Below are 25,858 nucleotides of genomic sequence, written 5' to 3' on the forward strand. Positions count from 1 at the left end.
GTTAAGATTCCCGCACAGAGGCTCGGTGCCGACCGGCACTCACCAACCCGAGAGGCTTGTCTGCTCACCCGCCGGGGCAGGCGGGGCTGCAAGCTCAGGCTCGGGCTTTGGTCAGAGCTCAGGGAGAGGACTGGGGTTGGCAGCGTGAACACAGCCTGAAGGGGCTAGTGCGCCACGGCTAGCCGGGAGGGAGTCCGGGAAAAGGTCTGGAGCTGCCGAAAAGGCAAGAGACTTTTTCTTCCCTCTTTGTTTCCTGGTGCGCGAGGGGAGGGGATTAAGAGCACTGCTTAAAGGAGCTCCAGAGACAGGCGCGAGCCGCGGCTAAAAGCGTGGACCCCAGAGACAGGCAGGAGACGCTAAGGCTACTGCTGCCGCCGCCAAGAAGCCTGTGTGTGAGCACAGGTCACTATCCACACCTCCTTTCCGGACAGCCTGTGCAGCCCGCCACTGCCGGGTTCCCGGGATCCAGGGACAACTTCCCCGGGAGAATGCATGACGAGCCTCAGGCTGGTGCAACATCATGCCGGCAGCTGCCGCTGCAGGGTCACCCCACACTCCGTGCCCCACCCTCCCCCCGGCCGGACTGAGCCAGAGCCCCCGAATCAACGGCTCCTTTAACCCCGTCCTGTCTGAGCGAAAAGCGCCCTCTGGCGACCTACACTCAGAGGCGGTGCCAAATCCAAAGCTGAGCCCCTGGGAGCTGTGAGAACAAAGGAGAGAAAGGGAAATCTCTCCCAGCAGCCTCAGAAGCTGTGGATTGAAGCTCCACAATGAACTAGATGTACCCTGCAACTGTGGAATACATAATAGAGAACGAATCATCCCAAATTGAGAAGGTGGACTTCGAGAGCAAGATTTATGATTTTCCCCCTTTTTCCTCTTTTTGTGAGTGTGTATGCTTCTGTGTGAGATTTTGTCTGTATAGCTTCGCTTCCACCATTTGTCCTAAGGTTCTATCTGTCCGTTTTTAAATTTTTTCTTAATAATTATTTTTTAATTAATAACTTTATTATATTTTACTCTATTTTATTTTAATTTATATTCTTTCTATCTTTTTCCCTTCCTTCCCTCCTTCCTTCCTTCCTTCCTTCCCTCCTCCCACCATCCCTCCCTCCCTCCCTCCTACCTTTCTTTCCTTCTTTCCTTTCTTTCTGCCTTCCTACCTTCCTTTCTTTCTACTTCTACTAATTCTTTCTCTCTACTTTTTCTCCCTTTTATTCTGAGCCATGTGGATGAAAGGCTCTTGGCGCTGCAGCCAGGAGTCAGTGCTGTGTCTCTGAGGTGGGAGAGCCAACTTCAGGACACTGGTCAACAACAGACCTGCCAGCTCCACATAATACCAAACGGCGAAAATCTCCCAGAGATCTCCATCTCAACACCAGCACCCAGCTTCACTCAACGACCAGCAAGCTACAGTGCTGGACACCCTATGTCAAACAACAAAACAGGAACACAACCCCACCCATTAGCAGACAGGCGGTCTAAAATCATAATAAGTCCACAGACACCCCAAAACACACCACCAGACGTGGACCTGCCCACCAGAGAGACAAGATCCAGCCTCATCCACCAGAATACAGGAACTACTCCCCTCCACCAGGAAGCCTACACAACCCACTGAACCAACCTTAGCCACTGGGGACACACACCAAAAACAACAGGAACTATGAACCTGCAGCCTGCAAAAAGGAGACCCCAAACACAGTAAGATAAGCAAAATGAGAAGACAGAAAAACACACAGCAGATGAAGGAGCAAGATAAAAACCCACCAGACCTAACAAATGTAGAGGAAATAGGCAGTCTACCTGAAAAAGAATTCAGAATAATGAGAGTAAAGGTGATCAAAAATCTTGGAAATAGAATAGACAAAATGCAAGAAACATTTAACAAGGACCTAGAAGAACTGAAGATGAAACAAACAATGATGAACAACACAATAAATGAAATAAAAAATACTCTAGATGGAATCAATAGCAGAATAACTGAGGCAGAAGAACGGACAAGTGACCTGGAAGATAAAAGAGTGGAAATAACTACTGCAGAGCAGAATAAAGAAAAAAGAATGAAAAGAACTGAGGACAGTCTCAGAGACCTCTGGGACAACTTTAAACGCACCAACATTCGAATTATAGGAGTTCCAGAAGAGGATGAGAAAAAGAAAGGGACTGAGAAAACATTTGAAGGGATTATAGTTGAAAACTTCCCTAATATGGGAAAGGAAATAGTTAATCAAGTCCAGGAAGCACACAAAGTCCCATACAGGATAAATCCAAGGAGAAATACGCCAAGACACATATTAATCAAACTGTCAAAAATTAAATACAAAGAAAGCATATTAAAAGCAGCAAGGGAAAAATAACACACAAGGGAATCCCCATAAGGTTAACAGCTGATCTTTCAGCAGAAACTCTGCAAGCCAGGAGGGACTGGCAGGACATATTTAAAGTGATGAAGGAGAAAAACCTGCAACCAAGATTACTCTACCCAGCAAGGATCTCATTCAGATTTGATGGAGAAATTAAAACCTTTACGGACAAGCAAAAGTTGAGAGACTTCAGCACCACCAAACCAGCTTTACAACAAATGCTAAAGGAACTTCTCTAGGCAAGAAACACAACAGAAGGAAAAGACCTACAATAACGAACCCAAAACAATTTAGAAAATGGGAATATGAACATACATATCGATAATTACCTTAAATATAAATGGACTAAATGCTCCCACGAAAAGACATAGATTGGCTGAGTGGATACAAAAACAAGACCCATATATATGCTGCCTACAAGAGACCCACTTCAGACCTAGAGACACATACAGACTGAAAGTAAGGGGATGGAAAAAGATATTCCATGCAAATGGAAACCAAAAGAAAGCTGTAGCAGCAATTCTCATATCAGAAAAAAATAGACTTTAAAATAAAGACTATTACAAGAGACAAAGAAGGACATTACATAATGATCAAGGGATGGATCCAAGAAGAAAATATAACAATTGTAAATATTTATCCACCTAACATAGGAGCACCTCAATACATAAGGCAAATACTAACAGCCATCAAAGGGGAAATCGACAGTAACACATTCATAGTAGGGGACTTTAACACCCCACTTTCACCAATGGACAGATCATCCAAAATGAAAATAAATAAGGAAACACAAGCTTTAAATGATACATTAAACAAGATGGACTTAATTGATATTTATATGACACTCCATCCAAAAACAACAGAATACACATTTTTCTCAAGTGCTCATGGAACATTCGCCAGGATAGATCATATCTTGGGTTACAAATCAAGTCTTGGTAAATATAAGAAAATTGAAATTGTATCAAGTATCCTTTCCGACCACAACGCGACAAGACTAGATATCAATTACAGGAAAAGATCTGTAAAAAATACAAACACATGGAGGCTAAACAATACACTACTTAATAACGAAGTGATCACTGAAGAAATCAAAGAGGAAATCAAAATATACCTAGAAACAAATGACAATGGAGACACGACGACCCAAAACCTATGGGATGCAGCAAAAGCAGTTCTAACAGGGAAGTTTATAGCAATACAAGCCCACCTTAAGAAACTGGAAACATCTCGAATAAACAACCTAACCTTGCACCTAAAGCAATTAGAGAAAGAAGAACAAAAAAACCCCAACGTTAGCAGAAGGAAAGAAATCATAAAAATCAGATCAGAAACAAATGAAAAAGAAATGAAGGAAATGATAGCAAAGATCAATAAAACTAAAAGCTGGTTCTTTGAGAAGATAAACAAAATAGATAAACCATTAGCCAGACTCATCTAGAAAAAAGGGGGGAAGACACAAATCAACAGAATTAGAAATGAAAAAGGAGAAGTAACACCTGACACTGCAGAAATACAAAAGATCATGAGAGACTACTACAAGCAACTCTATGCCAATAAAATGGACAACCTGGAAGAAATGGACAAATTCTTAGAAATGCATAACCTGCCAAGACTGAATCAGGAAGAAATAGAAAATATGAACAGACCAATCACAAGCACTGAAATTGAAACTGTGATTTAAAAACTTCCAACAAACAAAAGCCCAGGACCAGAGGGCTTCACAGGCGAATTCTATCAAACATTTAGAGAAGAGCTAACACCTATAATTCTCAAACTCTTCCAAAATATAGCAGAGGGAGGAACACTCCCAAATTCCTTCTACGAGGCCACCATCACCTTGATACCAAAACCAGACAAGGATGTCACAAAGAAAGAAAACTATAGGCCTATATCACTGATGAACATAGATGCAAAAATCCTCAACAAAATACTAGCAAACAAAATCCAACAGCACACTGAAAGGATCATACACCATGATCAAGTGGGGTTCATTCCAGGAATGCAAGGATTCTTCAATATATGCAAATCAATCAATGTGATAAACCATATTAACAAACTGAAGGAGAAAAAACATATGATCATCTCAATAGATGCAGAGAAAGCTTTTGACAAAATTCAACACCCATTTATGATAAAAACCCTGCAGAAAGTAGGCATAGAGGGAACTTTCTGCAACATAATCAAGGCCATATATGACAAACCCACAGCCAACATCATCCTCAATGGTGAAAAACTGAAAGCATTTCCACTAAGATCAGGAACAAGACAAGGTTGCCCACTCTCACCACTCTTATTCAACATACTTTTGGAAGTTTTAGCCACAGCAGTCAGAGGAGAAAAGGAAATAAAAAGAATCCAAATCAGAAAAGAAGAAGTAAAGCTGTCACTGTTTGCAGATGACATGATACTATACATAGAGAATCCTAAAGATGCTACCAGAAAACTACTAGAGCTAATCAATGAATTTGGTAAAGTAGCAGGATACAAAATTAATGCACAGAAATCTCTGGCATTCCTCTATACTAATGATGAAAAATATGAAAGTGAAATCAAGAGAACACTCCCATTTACCACTGCAACAAAAAGAATAAAATATCTAGGAATAAACCTACCTAAGGAGACAAAAGACCTGTATGCAGATAATTATAAGACACTGATGAAAGAAATTAAAGATGATACAAAAAAGATGGAGAGATATACCATGTTCTTGGATTGGAAGAATCAACATTGTGAAAATGACTATACTGCCCAAAGCAATCTACAGATTCAATGCAATCCCTATCAAACTACCACTGGCATTTTTCACAGAACTAGAACAAAAAATTTCACAATTTGTATGGAAACACAAAAGACCCCATAGCCAAAGCAATCTTGAGAACGAAAAATGGAGCTGGAGGAATCAGGCTCCCTGACTTCAGACTATACTACAAAGCTACAGTAATCAAGACAGTATGGTACTGGCACAAAAACAGAAATACAGATCAATGGAAAAGGACAGAAAGCCCAGAGATAAGCCCACGCACATATGGTCACCTTATCTTTGATAAAGGAGGCAGGAATGTACAGTGGAGAAAGGACAGCCTCTTCAATAAGTGGTGCTGGGAAAACTGGAGAGGTACATGTAAAAGTATGAGATTAGATCACTACCTAACACCATACACAAAAATAAGCTCAAAATGGATTAAAGACCTAAATCTAAGGCCAGAAACTATCAAACTCCTAGAGGAAAACATAGGCAGAACACTCTGTGACATAAATCACAGCAAGATCCTTTTTGACCCACCTCCTAGGGTTATGGAAATAAAAACAGAATAAACAAATGGGACCTAATGAAACTTCAAAGCTTTTGCACAGCAAAGGAAACCATAAACAACACCAAAAGACAACCCTCAGAATGGGGGAAAATATTTGCAAATGAAGCAACTGACAAAGAATTAATTTCCAAAATTTACAAGCAGATCATGCAGCTCAATAACAAAAAAACAAACAACCCAATCCAAAGATGGGCAGAAGATCTAAATAGACATTTCTCCAAAGAAGATATACAGACTGCCAACAAACACATGAAAGAATGCTCAACATCATTAATCATTAGAGAAATGCAAATCAAAACTACAATGAGATATCATCTCACACCAGTCATAATGGCCATCATCAAAAAATCTAGAAACAATAAATGCTGGAGAGGGTGTGGAGAAAAGGGAACACTCTTGCACTGCTGATGGGAATGTGAATTGGTTCAGCCACTATGGAGAACAGTACGGAGGTTCCTTAAAAAACTACAAATAGAGCTACCATATGACCCAGCAATCCCACTACTGGGCATATACCCTGAGAAAACCATAATTCAAAAAGAGTCATGTACCAAAATGTTCATTGCAGCTCTATTTACAATAGCCCGGAGATGAAAACAACCTAAGTGCCCATCATCAGATGAATGGATAAAGAAGATGTGGCACATATATACAATGGAATATTACTCAGCCATAAAAAGAACGAAATTGAGGTATTTGTAATGAGGTGGGTAGACCTAGAGTCTGTCATACAGAGTGAAGTAGGTCAGAAAGAGAAAAATAAGTACCGTATGCTAACACATATACATGGAATTTAAGAAAAAAAAAATGTTGTGAAGAACCTAGGGGTAAGACAGGAATAAAGACACAGACCTACTAGAGAATGGACTTGAGGATATGAGGAGGGGGAAGGGTGAGCTGTGACAAAGCAAGAGAGAGGCATGGACATATATACACTACCAAACGTAAGGTAGATAGCTAGTGGGAAGCAGCTGCATAGCACAGGGAGATCGGCTCGGTGCTTTGTGACCGCCTGGAGGGGTGGGATAGGGAGGGTGGGAGGGAGGGAGATGCAAGAGGGAAGAGATATGGGAACATATGTATATGTATAACTGATGCACTTTGTTATAAAGCAGAAACTAACACACTATTGTAAAGCAATTATACCACAATAAAGATGTTAAAAAAATAAAAAATAAAGTAAAAAAAAAAAAGATCATACACCATGATCAAGTGGGGTTTATTAACCCAGAAATGCAAGGATTCTCCAATATATGCAAATCAATGTGATACACCATATTAACAAACTGAAGGGTAAAAACCATATGATAATCTTAATAGATGCATAAAAAGCTTTCTACAAAATTCAACACCAATTTATGATAAAAACTCTCCAGAACGTAGGAATAGAGGGAACCTACATCAACATAATAAAGGCCATATATGACAAACCCACAGCCAACATCGTTCTCAATGGTGAAAAACTGAAACCATTTTCTCTAAGATCAGGAAAAAGACAAGGTTGCACACTCTCACCACTATTATTCAACATAGTTTTGGGAGTTTTAGCCACAGCAATCAGAGACGGAAAAGAAATAAAAGAAATCCAAATCGGAAAAGAAAAGGAAAGTTGCCACTGTTTCCCGATGACATGATACTATACATAGAGAATCCCAAAGATGCTACCAGAAAACTACTAGAGCTAGTCAATGAATTTGGTAAAGTAGCAGGATACAAAATTAATGCACAGAAATCTCTGGCATTCCTATACACTAATGATAAAAAATCTGAAAGAGAAATTAAGGAAACACTCCCATTTACCATTGCAACAAAAAGAATAAAATACCTAAGAGAAAACCTACCTAGGGAAACAAAAGACCTGTATGCAGAAAACTATTAGACACTGATGAAAGAAATTAAAGATGATACTAACAGATGCAGAGATATACCATGTTCTTGGATTGGAAGAATCAATATTGTGAAAATGACTATACTATCCAAAGCAGTCTACAGATACAATGCAATCCCTATCAAATTACCAATGGCATTTTTTACAGAACAAATAATCTTAAAATTTATATGGAGACAGAAAAGACCCCGAAGAGCCAAAGCAGTCTTGAGGGAAAAAACGGAGCTGGAGGAATCGGACTCCCTGACTTCAGACTATACTACAAAGCTACAGTAATCAAGACAACATGGTACTGGCACAAAAACAGAAACACAGATCAATGGAACAAGATAGAAAGCCCAGAGATAAACCGACGCACCTATGGTCAACTAATCTATGACAAAGGAGGCAAGGATATACAACAGAGAAAAGACAGTCTCCTCAATAAGTGGTGCTGGGAAAACTGGACAGCTACACGTAAAAGAATGAAATTAGAACACTCCCTAACACCATACACAAAAATAAACTCAATATGGATTTGAGACCTAAATGTAAGACCGGACACTATAAAACTCTTAGAGGAAAACATAGGAAGAACACTGTTTGACATAAATCACAGCAAGATCTTTTTTGATCCACCTCCTAGAGTAATGGAAATAAAAACAAAAATAAAATGGGACCTAATGAAACTTCAAAGCTTTTGTACAGCAAAGGAAACCATAAACAAGATGAAAAGACAGCCCTCAGAATGGGAGAAAATATTTGCAAATGAAGCAACTGACAAAGGATTAATCTCCAAAATATACAAGCAGCTCATGCAGCTCAATATCAAAACAACAAACAACCCAATCCAAAAATGGGCAGAGGACCTAAATAGACATTTCTCCAAAGAAGACATACAGATGGCCAACAAACATATGAAAGGATGCTCAACATCACTAATCATTAGAGAAATGCAAATCAAAACTACAGTGAGGTATCACCTCTCACCAGTCAGAATGGCTATCATCAGAAAATCTACAAACAATAAATGCCGGAGAGGGTGTAGAGAAAAGGGAACCCTCTTGCACTGTTGGTGACAATGTAAATTGACACAGCCACTATGGAGGACAGTATGGAAGTTCCTTAAAAAACTAAAAATAGAACTACCATGCGACCCAGCAATCCCACTACTGGGCATATACCCTGAGAAAACCATAATTCAAAAAGAGTCAGGTTCCACAATGTTCACTGCAGCACTATTTACAATAGCCAGGACATGGAAGCAATCTAAGTGTCCATCAACAGATGAATGGGTAAAGAAGATGTGGCACATATATACAATGGAATATTACTCAGCCATAAAAAGAAACGAAATTGAGTTATTTGTAGTGAGGTGGATGGACCTAGGGTCTCTCATACAGAGTGAAGAAAGTCAGAAAGAGAAAGACAAATACCGTATGCTAACACATATATATGGAATCTAGAAAAAAAAAACGTTCTGATGAACCTAGGGGTAGGACAGGAATAAAGATGCAGACATATAGAATGGACTTGAGGACACGGGGAAGGGTAAGGGTAAGCTGGGATGAAGTGAGAGAGTAGCATTGACAAAACACACTAACAAATGTAAAATGGATAGCTACTGGGAAGCAGCTGCATACCACAGGGAGATCAGCTCTGTGCTTTGTAACCACCAAGAGGGGTGGGATAGAAAGGGTGGGAGGGAGATGCAAGAGGGAGGGGATATGGGGATATATGTATGCATTTTGCTGATTCACTTTGTTGTATAGCAGAAACTAACACACCATAGTAAAGCAATTATACTCCAATAAAGATGTTTAAAAAAAAAAAGAAAACTGTGTTGGATCTCTCATCTGCGGAAAAGGTATACTTTTATTCTGATTATTTTTGCATTTGTTGTTGTTTGAAGTTTCAGTGGGATTGTGGTTCCTTTGACTGGTTGAGGGAAGAGAATTTTTTGGTTGAAGAGAGTGATGTTTTTAAATAAGTTTTATTTTTTTAATTAAAAATTTTTTAATAATTTTTAAAGGTTAGTTTCCATTTACAGTTACTACAAAATATTGGCTATATTCCTCATGTTGTACCATAAATCCTTATAGCTTAAATGAAACAAAAAACTTATACATGAACGTTCACAGCACCATCATTCATCACAGCTAAAAAGTGAAAACAACCCAAATGTCCATTAACTGAGGAATGGATAAACAATGGTATATCTATACAATGGAATATTATTCACCAATAAAAAAGAAGGAAGCTCTGTTACATGCTCCAAGATGGATGAACCTTAAAAATATTATGCTAAGTGAAAGCCAAACACTAAAGGCCATAACGTATGATTCAATTTATATGAAATGTTCGTATACAGGCAAATATCACAGGCAAATACATAGAGACAAAAACTAAATAAGTGATTGTCAGGTGCTGCAGGAGAAGAGTGACAAAAAACTGGTACAGGGTTTCTTTATGGAGTGATAAAAATATTCTGAAATTAGATAGTGGTGAAAGTTGTTGCTGAATTATATACTTTAAAGGAGTGAATTTTGGGCATTTTTGGTATATGACTTACATCTCAATAAAGCTATTATTACAATTATTGAGGTAGGCATGACTCTAAAATGCACTCTAAAATCCCTCAAGATTGTCTGCCCTAATTCCCAGGACTAAATGTGTTGAAGAACACCCCCATGATTACATTACCAAATATGGAAAAAAGATTTTGCCGATATAATTAAGATTACAGTTAGCTGCCTTGAGTTAATCAAATCAGAAATTATCCAGGTGGAACAAATCTAACTGAATAAGCCCTTTTAAGCAGAGTTTTTTCTCCTCCTGATAGCAGAAGGGGGAAGTCAGAGAGAATTGCTGGCTTTGAAAATAGAAGGGGTCAGCGGCAAGGACTGGAGAGCAGCTTCTAGAAGCTGAGAACACTTCTTAGTTGACAGGTAGCAAGAAAACAGAAACCTCAGTCCTAAAACCACAAGGAACTGAATTCTGCCAATGTCCTGAATGTGCTTAGATGCAGATTCTTCCTCAAAGTCTTCAGATAAAAGCCCAACCAACACCTTGATTTTGGCCCTCTGAAAACCTAAGCTGAGAACCTAGACAAGCTGATCCAGACTTCCACAGAACTGTGAGATAATAAATGGGTGTTGTTTTAAGCTGCTAAACTCATTGTAATCTATTACAGAATAATATAAAACTATTATGGTGATAAAAGATACCAACTCACAGACTGAAGCTTAGTTATTCCTACCCATAAAAAGTATAGAAAATAGAGGCTTCCCTGTGATTGAGGGTCCGCCTGCCAATGCAGGGGACACGGGTTCGTGCCCTGGTCCAGGAGGATCCCGCATGCTGCGGAGCAGCTGGGCTAGTGAGCCGTGGCTGCTGAGCCTGCGCGTCTGGAGCCTGTGCTCCGCAGCGGGAGAGGCCACATCAGTGAGAGGCCCGCGTACCGCAAAAAAAAAAAAAAAGTATAGAAAATAATACAGAAAGTAAAAGTATATATGACAAAAACATTAAAAGGTAAGAGATGGTAAGTGAGTTACAAAGTTGGTTCTCCCATTATTCTGGAAGTATATTAACTTAAGGTCAACTGGAACAGAACAGGAATGCATATTGAAATGTTGATGGTAACCACTATGAGAATATACATTTTAAACCTGAGAAAAAAATATGAAAATTGAAAACATAGATGATCAAGCCAAAAGAAGGCAGAAAGAGAAAAAAATAAATGAAAAAAGTTATCTACACTTTCAGAAACCAAACAGCAATGTGATGGGTTTAAACCCAACTATGCCAATAAATACATTAAATGAAAATGAAAAAAACAGTTCAATCAAAACACAAAAATCGTCAGATTGGATTTTAAAATAAGAAAACAAAAAAAGACTACATGCTGTTTATAAAAGGCATACTTTACATATAAGATTGATATGAAAATTAGGTCGGAAGCAAAACTAGATTGAAAGTAAAAATTACAGACAAGATTTCTTAAAATCAGGAACTAGGGTGGAATTTTCATCAAAATTTTTTTCTTCATCTGTTAAAATGATCAATGTGGTGTTTTTCCTGTAGCTGTTAATTAGTAAATTAAATTTATTAATTTTTAAAATTAGCCAACCCTGTTTTCCTGCAATAAACCCTGGCTTTTCACGACGTATTGTCGTTTTTAGATATCACTGGATATAATCTGCCAATCTTTTGTTCAGGATTTTTACACTTATGTTCTTATGAGGTACTAGCCTGTAATTTTTTTTTATAATGTACTTGTTATGTTTTGGTATCAGTGCTACGATGGCCTTATAAAATAAGTTATAAAGCATTCCGTCCTTTTCTGTTCTCTGAAAGAGTTTATCTTGATATTACTTCTGCCTTAAATGTTTAGCTGAATTGACCAGTGACAGCAGCAGGCCTGGAGATTTCTTTATGGAAATGCTTTGTAGCAAAGATTCAATTTCTTTAAAGATACAGGATTATTCAGATTTTCTATATTTTATTTTATCAGCTTATTATGTACAAGGAATTCGTTCTTTTCAATCTAAATTGTCAACTTTATCAGCATAAAGTTTATATCATTTTGTTTTATTTTTAATGTCTTAAGATGTGTAGATACCTTCTTTTTAACTGCTGATATAATTTGTGTTTCTTTTTCTTGCTCAGTCTTGCTAAGTAGCATTGTAGATTTCTATTATACATTTACTTTCTCTTTCATTGATTTCTGCTCTTGTAATTATCTTCCCTCTATTTTAGGTTTAATTTGCTGTCATTTTTTTTAACTTCTTGAAATGGAAGTTTAGTGCACTGATTTTCAAACATTCTTCTTTACCAAAAAATGCATTTAAAGCTAAAAATTCCCCTTCTGCTTTAGCTATATCCCACAATTTTTATATCATACTTTATCATTCATTTTTAAGTAATTTCTAATTCCCAATATGATTTCTTCTTTAACACTGAAAATAGGTTAATTTCAAAAACCTGGCAGGTTTTCTCGTTATCTCTCTGTTATTTATTTGTAGTTCAATTCCACTGTGGTCAGAGAATATGCTCTCTATGATTTCAATCTTCTAACTTTTTTTTTTTTAAGGACTTGCTTTAGAGCCCAGCAGTTGATCGATTTTGATAAACCTTCCTTCTGCTCTTAAAAAAAATATGAATTCTTCAGCTGTCAAGTGTTGTAATACATATACACATGTATAAACATACATATATCTATATCAATTAGGCAAATTTTACTAATATGTTGGTCAAACATATATCCTTACTGATTTTTTTGTCTGCTTGTATTACCAATTACTGAAAGTGACACATAAAATTTCCCAACTATGATTATCAATTTGTCTATTTCTCCTTTTAGTCTGAATATTTTTGCTTTATATATTTTAAATTTATTTTAGTAGGAATATACAAATTTAGGATTATTATATCTTCCTAACAATCTATCATCATTATGAAGTATCCCCTTTACTTTTACCAATATTTCTTGCCTTAAAGTTGACTGTCTCTTAGGAATTTCTTTAATCTGATATAGAGTATCTACAAAAGCCTACCACAAATATCATACAAATATCATAAAGTACTGAATGAAAGGATATCCCTTGTTGGCACTTCTTTTCAACACTGTACCAGAAGTCCTAACCAATACAAAGATTAGAAAGACGTATATAAAACCATCATTATTCACAAATGACATATTGTATAAACAATTCAAAAGAATTTCCAAACTATTAGATTTAATAAAATGCTAATTTAACCACCAGATCATAGGAATCCAAGGTCAATATACTAACTAAATCAACGTGTGTGTGTGTGTGTGTATGTGCGTGTAAGAAACAGGAAATTTAAAATAAAAAGCAATACAATTCAGAACAACATTTATAAAACTACAATATTTACATAATGTTCAAAACGGGCATGACTAGTCATTGGTGACAAAAGAATAGCAGTTACCTCTGAGGAGGCTACTGACCGAGAAAAGGTACAAGGGATACACCTTGTACCTTGTTCTAGGATATTGGAAAAGTTCCATATCTTAATCCGGGCAGTTTATGTGGTGTACATATATGTAAAAAATTCATACAGTTGTACAATAAGATATGCATACATTTATGTGAATGATTTAATAAAGTTTTTCAAAAGAAAAAACTGTAATAATCTACTCACTACCCTCCCAAATTGTCCGCAATAAAGGGCAGGCCCATTAAGATAAGGCCACAAATGGCCCAAGGAAACATTAATCCACTTGTGAAGGGTCACAAGGTCACAAGTAGTAGACAGCAGAGACAGGGGCCCCGATTTCCAAATCTTGTTCTTTTCACTGCAACATGGTTGGAAACAATAGTCAAAGGCAAAAATTTATTTATTTATTCTTTTTTTTTTTTTTTTTACTGTAAATGATGTTGGTTCATATTATCCAAATTGATTCAATAGAGCCAAAGAAAACTTCCTTTGCATCTCTTTCCCCAAGAACATTTTACACAAATTGAAAGATTTGCATTTTATTTCCTTTCTTCTATTTTACTCTAAATCACAAAAAAGATGGCAGTTATGATGAAAAAGCGATGAATGAGTATGTAAAGTACAAACTGTAATCAGACGTTGAGTAACACAACTGACTATAATCATAGTTATATGAAAAGCAGTCCCAATTATTACTTTAAGCACTCTGGGTGCCACCTGCATCTTTAGAAACAACACACAAGCAGGACACAAAAAACCTTCTCTGGTATACAAAAAATATGTACAATCAAAATAAAATTAAAGAGATTTTAAAGTGCAAATATAGTGAAGGAGATAATAACCGATCTACAACGTGTCTCAAATATATTGACCTACAAGTTAAAGGAAAAATTTCAGTGAATTAGAACTGTGCGAAACACAGATCTTTTACTTAACCTAATAAAAGACTTGAAGCAATAAAATGTAGGTTCCAAAAACGAATGATAAAAGCACAAGGTTTAAAGAAGGTAGAATATCTAATATAAGCCTTTATACACTTTAAAGAGAAGGAATTTGATGCTCAGAGAAGTAAAAAATTTGGTTAAAATCACACAAGCCATGAAGCCAGTGAGTAACACATTAGAGGTAGGAACCCAAGGCCACTGATAACACCACACTGCCCCAGACGCTTTACCAGCAGGAAGAAAACTGGAAATCAGTAACAACTGTATTTACTAAGAGGAGTTTAATAGTTGCCTACCCATTATTATTGTGTATTTATGTGTATGTACATATATAGAGAAGAGGGAGTAGTGTAACGTAACAGATACATATTATGAAGACATTGTTCCTTTTGTTCTCATTTTAAGTCCAAAATTTAAGCCCTCTTCTATAGTTTAGAGATGGAAAATAGTTGTACTTTTACATAAATTTTCAGTAAAACACTTCACATATTAAAAATAAATTTAACTTATTGGCACCATTATCACCAAGTCCAAAAAAAATTATTTTCTGAAAACATTTCTCCTTATTTTCCCAAGGAATATATCAAAGAGAGCTGCAACAATACCTCCTATCCCACACACATGCTCTTCTATGACACGACCTTACCACTCCCCAATCAAAAGAAAAAGTCTAATTTCCCTCCTCTTGAGTCTGGACCAGCCTTACGACAAGCCTGTATTCAAAGGAATGTGGTAGTCATGACTCCTGAGCCTATATCAAAAAAGGTCATGCAGCCTCTGTGTGGTTCTCTTGGAACTCTAGTCCTATGGGAAGCCAGCTGCCACGTAAGAAGTCCAACCACCCTGAGATCATCATACTGGAGCGGCCACATGAAGACATGTTGACTAACCAAACCCAGCTGTACACCCTTCCAGCCATCTCCACCAAGGTGCAAGTGAAGCCGTCTTGAACCTGCTACACAAGCTTTCCACCAGCTGAGTACTGCTTAGTCACCTCAGTCAGTGCTATGAGAAGGAGAAGAATCAGTTGATCCCTGCATGAATTATTCCTGACTCACAGAATACATGTAATAATGAGAAGATGATGGTCGTTTTAAGCCTGTAAGTTTCAGGACAGTTTGTTACAAAGCAATACTAGGAAAACATATCCGTGGACACTTGTAAATTGAAGCTATTATAGGTTAGGTTTTTCTTTAAAAAAAAAAAAAAAAAAACTCTTTATGAGATCTCCCATAAAACAACTAAAATTATTGGTAACTTATTTACTACTCTCCCTGAAGCCTTAACCAAAACAACTTATTTGGCAGAGGATATATGGGTGGGGGATTAGGGGTAGGGGTGCAACACATGCCGGCAGGTCAGTTCTAGATAATGTCAGGCCCAGTATTCAGAAACAGAAGAGATGATTAAATCATTTGATCCAGACAGAAAACAAAGCTAAGTATATGGATAATAAAACTGACCCTAGAAACACACATTTTAAAGACACTTAAGGAATAAACCAAACCTTAATAAACTTAAACCTTAAAAGGCAAGGAGAGACCTTTCTCCCTAAAAGGATAGGTGACCTTTCCCCTCTTCTGACATCAGTCAGTGCACCTTTAGGATCATTGAAAACATTTATAAGCTCTAAATACTAAAGTAATTAAAAATAAAAGGTGCTTGTTAAATAGAATGTTTTGGGAATAGCACACTGCTACATAACTTCTATGTCATTACTGTTCAAATTAGATTATTTGTGCTTTGGGGAATTTTGCAACATCTGGCAGAAGAATGACAGCATTTGGTATATACAAACTTAGAACCTGAACATAAAGAAACCTGGGAGAATAAAATATGTCTTTGAAAGATGAGAATTTACACTGACAGATGACAGAGACTGTGCTCCCTCACACTCTCATCCAGCTTTGCCCTAGAAAAAGATAATGGCACGCAAGCTTTAATACAACTTCCACAAGCAACGTAGGTACCTTTTATAAACAGATGTTCTGCCAAAGAGGAAAATGCTTCTATTTTCACCTTTTTATTATGCTTACATCTTCAAACCAACAACCTAAATGGACTTAAAATAAGAGTAATTCGGTTCAAGAATTTCTTTATTCTCAAGAGCTCTACTTGGCAGTAGAGGACCATGAAACAAATTGTAAGCATATTTAAACACTTTAACAAAATTGAAACAGATGATCTATATTTCACCATGTTTCATGGTATTTTTCGGTATTTATGTAATATGATTTGGTGAAGGAGATATTAAATCGGAATTTAGTAGATTTAGATTCATCACTGGCTAATGTAACGACTTTCGTCGACTCAATATATATACATTGGCATCATTTCTAAACTGCCTGTCAAGTTTATCTTGCTTTATAAAGAAAGAGATGTACTTCAGAACACACTGATGGTTGGCACCAACTTTACCAAGTGATTTCATTATAATTTCCCAAATGGCAGCTGTTGGAGAGAGAATGACTACAGGCAGTATATGAGCAAGACTGGTTTAAACATTGGGAAAAGAGAAGAATACTACAAAGAAAGATTACATCTTTACTTTTTTTTAACCTATTCCAATTTTTATAATACACAATGCAGCAAGAAAAAAGGGAAAGATCTGCAGGTAATACTTCGGGAGACCTTTTAGTCCAGCCACCTCATTTTACGATTGATAGATAGAACCATATCTCAGAGGGGTTAAATGATTTGTCCAATGACAGGGAGATGGCAGGTGGCAAAAATGTAGTAAGATCCCGAGTTTACCATTTCCCAGTCCTGCTCTCCTTCTAAGAATACAATACAGCCTCCTCAATGGGAAACAAGTTTCACAAATGTTTCTAACAAGAAAAGTCCATTAAAATATTGAGTGTTTGGGAAACAATAATTCATTTCTATATTTTCTAATTTCATCAAGGTGAACTTTTGTAAGGAATATCCATCATAGTCAGAGTCTAGAAATGCCCTTGCCTGGTGGCCACAGATGACAGACACCTTTTGACAGTAAGTAAAATGGAATGCAGAATGCAAACCATTAAACAAATCCATGTTTTTGCATTACACACATCTTGCAGTCACAATGAACATCAAAAGACACCCCAGTTGTCTTGTTGAATATAAAGCAATCTTTGAGAAATGGACATCCAGCAATGCCTGCGTTCTGATAGGGTAAGTGAAGCTTCTGGCTCCTTCATAGTTCTTTATCCTTTCCGATCTGTGAGTATAAGGCCCCTCTCATTTTGGACAGCAATGTGTACAGGCCAAGCCTTCTGTTTTAACAGGGCTTAAGTTTTAACAGAAAAGGAAGTTATAAATTAAGGTAGTGTTAGGGTTTCATGTTGTTCCCTTACCACTGTTTTCCTGAGGTATAATCAATTAAAAAAATTTTTTTAATTTTTTCAACATTCTCTTCATTCAATTGTGAAACTCAAGGGCTCTGCTTTGGTACAGGATCAACTTAAATATACTTTCAAAACAAATATTTAGTAGTTTACAATTAAGACAGAAAATGTGTACTTAAATATATTTAATAATAAATTAGTCAATGGTTTCATGTCCAGTAACCTCTCTTCTGACATAGCACATATCCCTGTGACCAGGGGTTGACTCCGAACAAGGAGAGAAAGGAGAACTTCAAATCCCAACTCTCCCCAGCACCAAATAACAACAAAATCAAAACTTAATTTTAAAAATTAAAAATGCAGTATAAAAAGTGAGCTGTAACTCAATTCAAATGATAAAATGTATATAAGGTGTACAGCATAGGGTCCAGCTTATATGAAGAAAGGTCTAATAAATATTTTCTCAATTTAATGCTGCTTTAAGCATACAAACACATTGCTGTATAAACATTCTTTCCCATCTTCTTCCACTTCCAAAACCATTCCTAGGCACCCTTTGTAAAGTTAGTAGTGATTGTTTTGCAAAGCAATGTAGTACAAAATCTTGGCTTTGTAGCTACATTCTGAATATCATGCCCTGTTCTCTGAAAGCCTTTTTACTCCTAAAAGGCACACAGTTTCAAGCATCCCCCACTCACTGAGTGCTGCCGCTACTGATTTAACTTCCTTACTAGTTCACACCATATATGCAGGTAGAGAATAGTGGCCAAATTCTTCTGGGGATCCTTAATGTAATAATCATCTTCCACCCATACAGAAGTCAGTTCAATATTTTAAGCCCCTCAAGACAAAACACATATTGAAATTTACAAAAAATAATCAGAATACTTTGATATTTTTGGTAAAAAAAAATCCTTAACCATCCTAAAAAAAGCTACAAAGATAGTCTTTCAAATTCAAAAGTAATTATTTTAAACCAATTAACACTATAAGGTTAAGCATTAGACAAAGGTATTCTCACTACCTAAATAAGTCTATTCATATTTTATTAGAGTTCTTACCTATGGTAGTTCTTAAAATAATTGACACTTTGTTTTCTAATAGACTCTTGCAAAACTTCAGACTTGCTACCACAGAATTCTTCTCCAACTTGCATCAACCTAGTTGGACAGAAAGATTTACGTAAATTTCAGCAACATGTTTATTATAGGGAAAAAAGAGAAATACAGGTCATCTTTATTCAAAGATAACAAATCATAAAAATTTGGATGTGTGAAGAAATTCTAAAGATCACATTCATTACAGTTTACAAACATCCAAAGGGCAAAAATATTTAAACACACTCACACATAAACCTAGCAGAAATTAGACTATGAATGTTCAATTATCTTTACTTCCATTAAGTTATACATTACAACTCAGTGATTCATGATTTCATTGATTATCATGGTTCAATGAATCAAACTAAAGAATAAGACAAGATCTCAAACACTACCTGCTGATTATATCCAAAACAAAGATGAAGTCATCATATTTGAATATTGACAAATCAGTTCCAAGCAAGTAGGTTTTTACTTTTAGCTGAACATCCTATAAAAAAAAAAACAAAACAATAAATATTTCAAGTAAATCCAAAATATAGAAAATAAGTTCTCAGAGCCATTTTTTGTATAGTTACACATTAAAATGAGACAGGAATAGATTCTTAACTTGATAAAAAAAATATCTAGTTAGGCTAATAGTCAACATATTTAGGGTGGTATCATAGAGACAATTCCATGAACATCAGATATAAAAATAGTACAGACTTGGGGCTTCCCTGGTGGCGCAGTGGTTAAGAATCCGCCTGCCAATGCAGGGGACACGGGTTCGAGCCCTGGTCCAGGAAGATTCCACATTCCACGGAGCAACTAAGCCCGTGCACCACAACTACTGAGCCTGCACTCTAGAGCCCGTGAGCCACAACTACTGAGCCCACGTGCCACAACTACTGAGCCTGTGTGTCACAACTACTGAAGCCCGCACACCTAGAGCCTGTGCTCCGCTACAAGAGAAGCCACCGCAGTGAGAAGCCCACACACCACAACGAAGAGTAGCCCCCGTTCACCGCAACTAGAGAAAGCCCGCGCAGCAACAAAGACTCAATGCAACTAAAAATAAATAAATTAACTAATTAAAAAAAAATAGTACGGAACACAATCATCACTACTAATACACACACACATGCAAGATAAGAATTATGTCCTCATACTAGATATACTGATAAAAATCATCATTATTTGGGCATGGTTCAGTACGCTAGAAACCCCAAAATAATTAATTCAAAAATGATTAGAATTAATAAGATATTGTGTGACGTGTTTAAGTACAGTATAGAAAAATTAACAGTTTTCACGTATACCTGGCTGAAGCACCTAAAAATGGAGAGATTTCTTTTAAAACAAATATTGAAAATACAATATACTTAGGAATAACTTTAATAAGAGCTATCAGACCTATAACAAAAAACTAACAATTCTAATGGGATACAAAAGAAATTTCCATAAATTGAGAATCAAGGGACTGAATACCTGACTAAATACTGTAAATATGTCAATTTATCCAAGTTAATGTAGGGATACAGTGAAATTCTAACCAAAATCACACACACACAAAAACTTTTCTTCTCAACAATTATTCTAAAATTCACTAGAAATAATAAATAGACAATAACCTCTTTTTTAAAAACAGCACTTTGAAAGGATGAAGTTATCAGGGATGATGGAGGACTTGTACCACCTATATTAAATATATTAAAAACGACCCCCAAAATGCTAGCAATATAGAGAAAAGTCAATAGAATAGGAAAAATAAATCAGAAACAGTGCTAATATACACATAAAAGCTTAATAAACAGCAGTAAAAACTACTGTTTTCTGATTATTTACTTTTGTCAAGCATTATACTAAGAACTTTATATATTATCTTTATTTTTAAAACTAAAACATGATAGAAAAACATTTAAAATAAAGTCAAGGATTTATCAGGAAAATATGAACAAAATAAATACAGCAATGGTAATAATAAAGCAAACTAGAATTCACTGCAAAATGCCTAAGGAGAAAAGAGCTATTTTTTTTAATTAATAAAGAGAATTATGTACAATGAGGGTACGTACAGTGGTTATTAGCATTGCATCATCAATCAACATGGCATCCGAGTATAAAAACAAAAGCTGTTAGAAATAAAAGAAAAACCTGACAAAAACTACAATCATTCCGGAAGATTAAAACTCCTCCCGCAGAACAGCACAGACCAAGAAAACCACAACCATATAAGAATATAGATGAGAATAATACATATAAATAATAAACTGCTTTAATTTACAAAGAGAACCTAATTCCCAATACAAAGAAGAAATACATGGTTATTTTTCAAATGCCCCAGGAAGAACTTTAAAAGTGGGTGGTTTATTAGGCTGTAAAGAAAATCTCAAATTCACAAAAAGTAGAAATACTCCAACCCTAATTTTCTATAGTAAAAGAAAGAAATAATACGCATTTTAAAACTGTCACTTCTCACGTATCAAATATTTAAAGACTAAAAAGAAAATCTTGAAAGACCAAGACTTTCACATGGTTGGATATGTAAGCTCCATGAGGTCAAGGACCATGCTTTCACCACGGTGTTCTTAAACCCACAAACAGTGCGATACACATATTATGACTGATACAACCTTTTTCCTTTAAAGGTTCTGACTGAGTCAAAATGCATGGAAAATTTGCAACAATATTCTCCAAACTGAAAAGTTTTTATAATAATTATCAAGGTGATTATGATTCTGAATTTAGTTTTATGTCAGAAACATTAACTATCTTCTTATGCTTCTCAATCAGTTATCATCTCTATAATAAATTTATGATGTCAATAAACTGTCACATGCTCACTTGTGCTTTGGAATTTAGCATTTCAGATATTAGAAATATATTATGGTATGTATAGCATATATTATATAACATCCCCAGTGGGGTCTAGGGCAAAATAAAACACATTTATATCCCTTCAACATATGAATGTTCACCTTAATGGGATAAATAAATACTACAAAAAGCCAAATGACAATACTGGTCAGACTGTGCTATCAAATGAACTCAATTCCTGCCAGGTTTTGTCTGCCAGATGTGTTCTCAAAAAACATTTATTTTTCAGAGCTTTTGCCTTTTTCAATTGCATTGAGCTTTGTAATTTCAATTTAACAAATACTAGTGAGTTCCTAACGTACACAAAGTCCTGTGTAGAACTGGATGAGAATTGGGGTTCGAGGTGCAAAAGGGACTTGAAGTGGGTGGAGATGAAGATATTCTAAAACTTGAAACCTACAACACAATTATCTATATTCAAAAGCATGATGACTTTCATTAAACTGGCCAAACACTTAAATGATAATAGCTTTACTAAATCTTACATTTAACAGATATTCCTATATCAAGAATGACATCAGGTTGCCAGATTGAATAGAAACTAGCTATATAAAATACCAGGCCAATAATCCAAAGTACTTTGAATTACCAGAAATTCTATCATAGATTCTACAATTTCAACAAAGTATAATTAGAGCCTGTTAGAAGACTAAATTAGAAACAACTCATATCTGACACTAGAGAATGAGATTTTCCTTTCTGTTATATATAACATTCAGAAAAAAGTCAGCCCCAAACCATAATTAATGGGAAACTAAAAATTTGTTTCATATGGTCATATCAGAAAACACAAAAGGCAAAGCTCTTACCACTATCACATATTTAAATATTATAGTATAAATTCAAATAGCATATCTGCAATAGAAAGTTATCAAAAGTCAGAAGAGCACTAAATTATAACTGCTAAGTGATTCTTGAGGAAATTTATGTTTTCAGTATATATTTTCCTAAACATTTTTTTCAAAAGAAATCCTATAAAAGATTTTCAAACTAAACATCAGCTTCATTAGAAAAATAAAAAATACATTTTAAAAGACCATAATATGGTCAAAGTGTCTATCGTCTTCTAAATTTTGAAGCAGTCCAAAAAGAACAAAGTTATCATCAAAGAAATTACACTTATCTAGGAAGTGAAAATTTTTAACAAATTAACAAATCTAGTTATCTGATAACAACTAAGCTACTAAACTGCAAAAGAAAAGCCAAGGAATACACATTCAGTCAATAAATACATAAGATTCACTCAAGGCACAAAAATCACTGACTTAGAATTCTTCATTCTGTTCTAGACTCCAACCCAACTATGTCATCTATTATATAGTTATCCTTTTCCTAAAATTAATAGAAAAGGAAGAAAAACACACACAAAATAAACAGTATCTCAATAAGAAAACAACTTCTTTAGGAAAGCACAAATCTGTTAGGTCACTAAAAGCAAAATATAATCAAGGAATATTTCCAATTGATATTTTCAAATTAAAAATTTTTCTACTGCCACTTATAGTCAAATATAATTGACAACTAAATTACAGAACTCAAATGGTAGACTTATTCCAAAGAAAAACTAACACATGATTAGACCTGCAGGGAAAACAAATACAGAAAACTTAAATACTGAATTTCTAAAACAACTTTGACATGAAGGTTTCTATTGCTTTTGTAAAAAAATAGTTTAAAAAAACCAAACCTGCCATATTCGTGTAAGTCCATGTTCTAATTTCTTTTTTATGTAGCCACGATCAAAATTTGTTTCTTCAGTACCCATCATATTACTCCCTTCTGAAAATAAAAGATGGTATACGTTTTAAAATTTGCTTCACATTTTTGTTTTCAAAAAAAAAATTTGGATTCTCATATATTGTAAGCATGTGTAAAATACAGAAAATATTCTCAATATTTATACAACCAAAACAATGTCAAAAAACAGAAATTAGGATTAAACTCATTTGATAAGACAGACAAATTCAGACTCTGAAATGTTAAGTACTTTATACCTAAGACCACTCAGCTTATACATGATTATAGCTGGGATTCCAACTTGGGTAGTGTGATCCCAGAAACCAGATTCTTAATGACCCATATACTGCCTACTGCCAGGGCATTACAGGACCAACTAACCCAATTTTCAATTAATATGCATGTTAACAAGAGTACAGAGTGCAAAACTGCTCATGTAGTGAGGCAATGATGCATACATTTTATATTTTTCATGATCCAGAATACTTTTATCCATTCCAGGTAAATAATCTAACAGTTCAACAGGTAAGATCAATGAGCTGCCTCAAAATAATTCTCCCCCTAAAAGCAACTGAAAATACACGTACACATTATATTTTAAAAATTATGCCTTTGTGCAAGTAAACTGTGCAGAACAACTGAGGATATGATCTCATCTTAGGCTAGCAAGGTATCCACTGGTAAGCAGCAAAAGGCCCTTTCATAGGCCAGGCCCCAGATACATGCCTAATGTACTTGTGACTACTCCTACAGCTTAAGCCATATCATCTGTATGGTCTGGCTATTAGGAACCCAGCAGCTCAGAGCAGTGCACCTGAGCTACAGCTTTAGTTTATTTAGAATGGTGAAGTGTTAGGACACCAGTAGTATCGCTAGAGAACAACAACGGATGAACTCTAGAGGCCCTTTCAGCTGTATGAAGTTCTGTGAAGAATAACTTTTAAATTACTGATTCCTACAATTTTAGTCCTTAATGTGAATAAGAAAGGAAGAATTTCTGGTGAACAAATAACTTTTTACAGTACTAGATATTGTCACCTGACTATTAGACTGATCAGAGTCCTCAACATTCTTAAATTATACAGATTAGGGTGAAGGAATTTTAGCAAAGAGGACTAAGTATAGAAGGTTCAAATAGAGTTTTTTTTTTTAATTTATTTATTTTATTATTTTTGGCTGCGTTGGGCCTTGGTTGCTGCGTACGGGGGGCATGTGGGATCTTCCTGGACCAGGACTCAAACCTGTGTCCCCTGCATTGGCAGGCAGATTCTTAACCACTGCACCACCAGGGAAGCCCTCAAATAGGGTTTTAAGTTTGAATCTATACCCCAATGAAAATGCATACAATACATAATACCTGTAAACTATTAGCCTGAAGCAAAAAGCGAGCTTCACCATGATAAGTATATATTGTCTTCTATACTCTTATATCTAAAGTATGTATTAATTTTGTTCCAAACTTTTCCTTTGGTTTCTCCTTAAATGATGTACTATAAAAAGGAAAAGAGGTGCTGAGATATCTAAACTGGTACCATATCTAGAAAAAAAAAATGTTGCCAAAACAAGATAAACTTTGTGGGGGAAAAAATCCCTTAAGCCCAGGAATTCCCTAAGTAAAATGAAATTTTAAAAAAAAAGGGCCTATAGACATTTCATTATTATTATAATCATCTCTCTTGATCCATTTCCTTTGATGATATTAATAACAACCAGTGTAAGCACTTTCACACTTTCTCTAAACTTTATAGCAATCCTACAGGTAGATGTGTTACTACATTATGAAGCTTTTTGTTTGTTTTGTTTTCTTAACCTATCATTTTAAGTAGCAAACTGAGGCCTGGAGATGATAAAGTGACCTATTCACATTCTCGCCTTTGGTAAATGGCAGTCAAACTTTGAAGCGAGGTATCTCTGACTGCAAAGCCCATACTCCCAGAGGTAGTAGAGGAGTTGGGTAAAAATACCCAACTGGCCTAGTCTGGCCTAGAATCCTGGCTCAATGCCCCCTGTTTTCTACTTTCTCCTTTCTCTCTCTTCCTTTAAACCTCTTCCTCCCTCAACAATATTTCTAAAAGAATGAAAATCCTTCCACAGAATTTATCTTTCTTATTTTTTGCTATCTATATTTATGAGCTTATGAGTTAAGATAAATATTAAACGTATGTCTTCTATACTACCAAAATCCTATGTTTAATCAAACTAAGATTTGCGCATTCCTCCACCCACACAATCACAGAAACCAAACACTTCAGAAATTAGAAGTTACTAGAATAACTTGATTGACTAGCTATATTAAACTGTATGTAATACAAAAAAACAGGTACAGTATAATTTATTTTGCCCATACTAAATACTGGTAGACTCATTTATACTTT

At 35.7% G+C, this 25,858-nt stretch overlaps 1 protein-coding gene across 3 annotated transcripts in view; it reads right to left on the reverse strand.

The window, feature by feature from the left end:
• VPS50 (VPS50 subunit of EARP/GARPII complex) overlaps window positions 1-25,858 on the reverse strand; it is a 140,205-nt gene that overhangs the window by 52,387 nt on the left and 61,960 nt on the right. For 2 of the 3 annotated variants that reach the window (XR_003795229.1, XM_029233543.1), the window contains exons 14-16: window positions 23,434-23,525; window positions 19,283-19,377; window positions 18,849-18,947 (exon numbers count right to left, since the gene is read on the reverse strand). Coding sequence is in view for 1 of the 3 variants with exons in the window: in XM_029233543.1 (XP_029089376.1) it covers window positions 18,849-18,947; window positions 19,283-19,377; window positions 23,434-23,525 (286 nt within the window). In the remaining 2 variants the exon portion in view is untranslated. The remainder of the gene's footprint in view (window positions 1-18,848; window positions 18,948-19,282; window positions 19,378-23,433; window positions 23,526-25,858) is intronic. The other variant, XR_003795230.1, reaches the window with a different exon arrangement.

The sequence above is a fragment of the Monodon monoceros genome, unplaced genomic scaffold (assembly GCF_005190385.1).
Source record: "Monodon monoceros isolate NGI ecotype Baffin Bay Population unplaced genomic scaffold, NGI_Narwhal_1 Super_Scaffold_2, whole genome shotgun sequence".
Classification (NCBI taxonomy): domain Eukaryota; kingdom Metazoa; phylum Chordata; class Mammalia; order Artiodactyla; family Monodontidae; genus Monodon; species Monodon monoceros.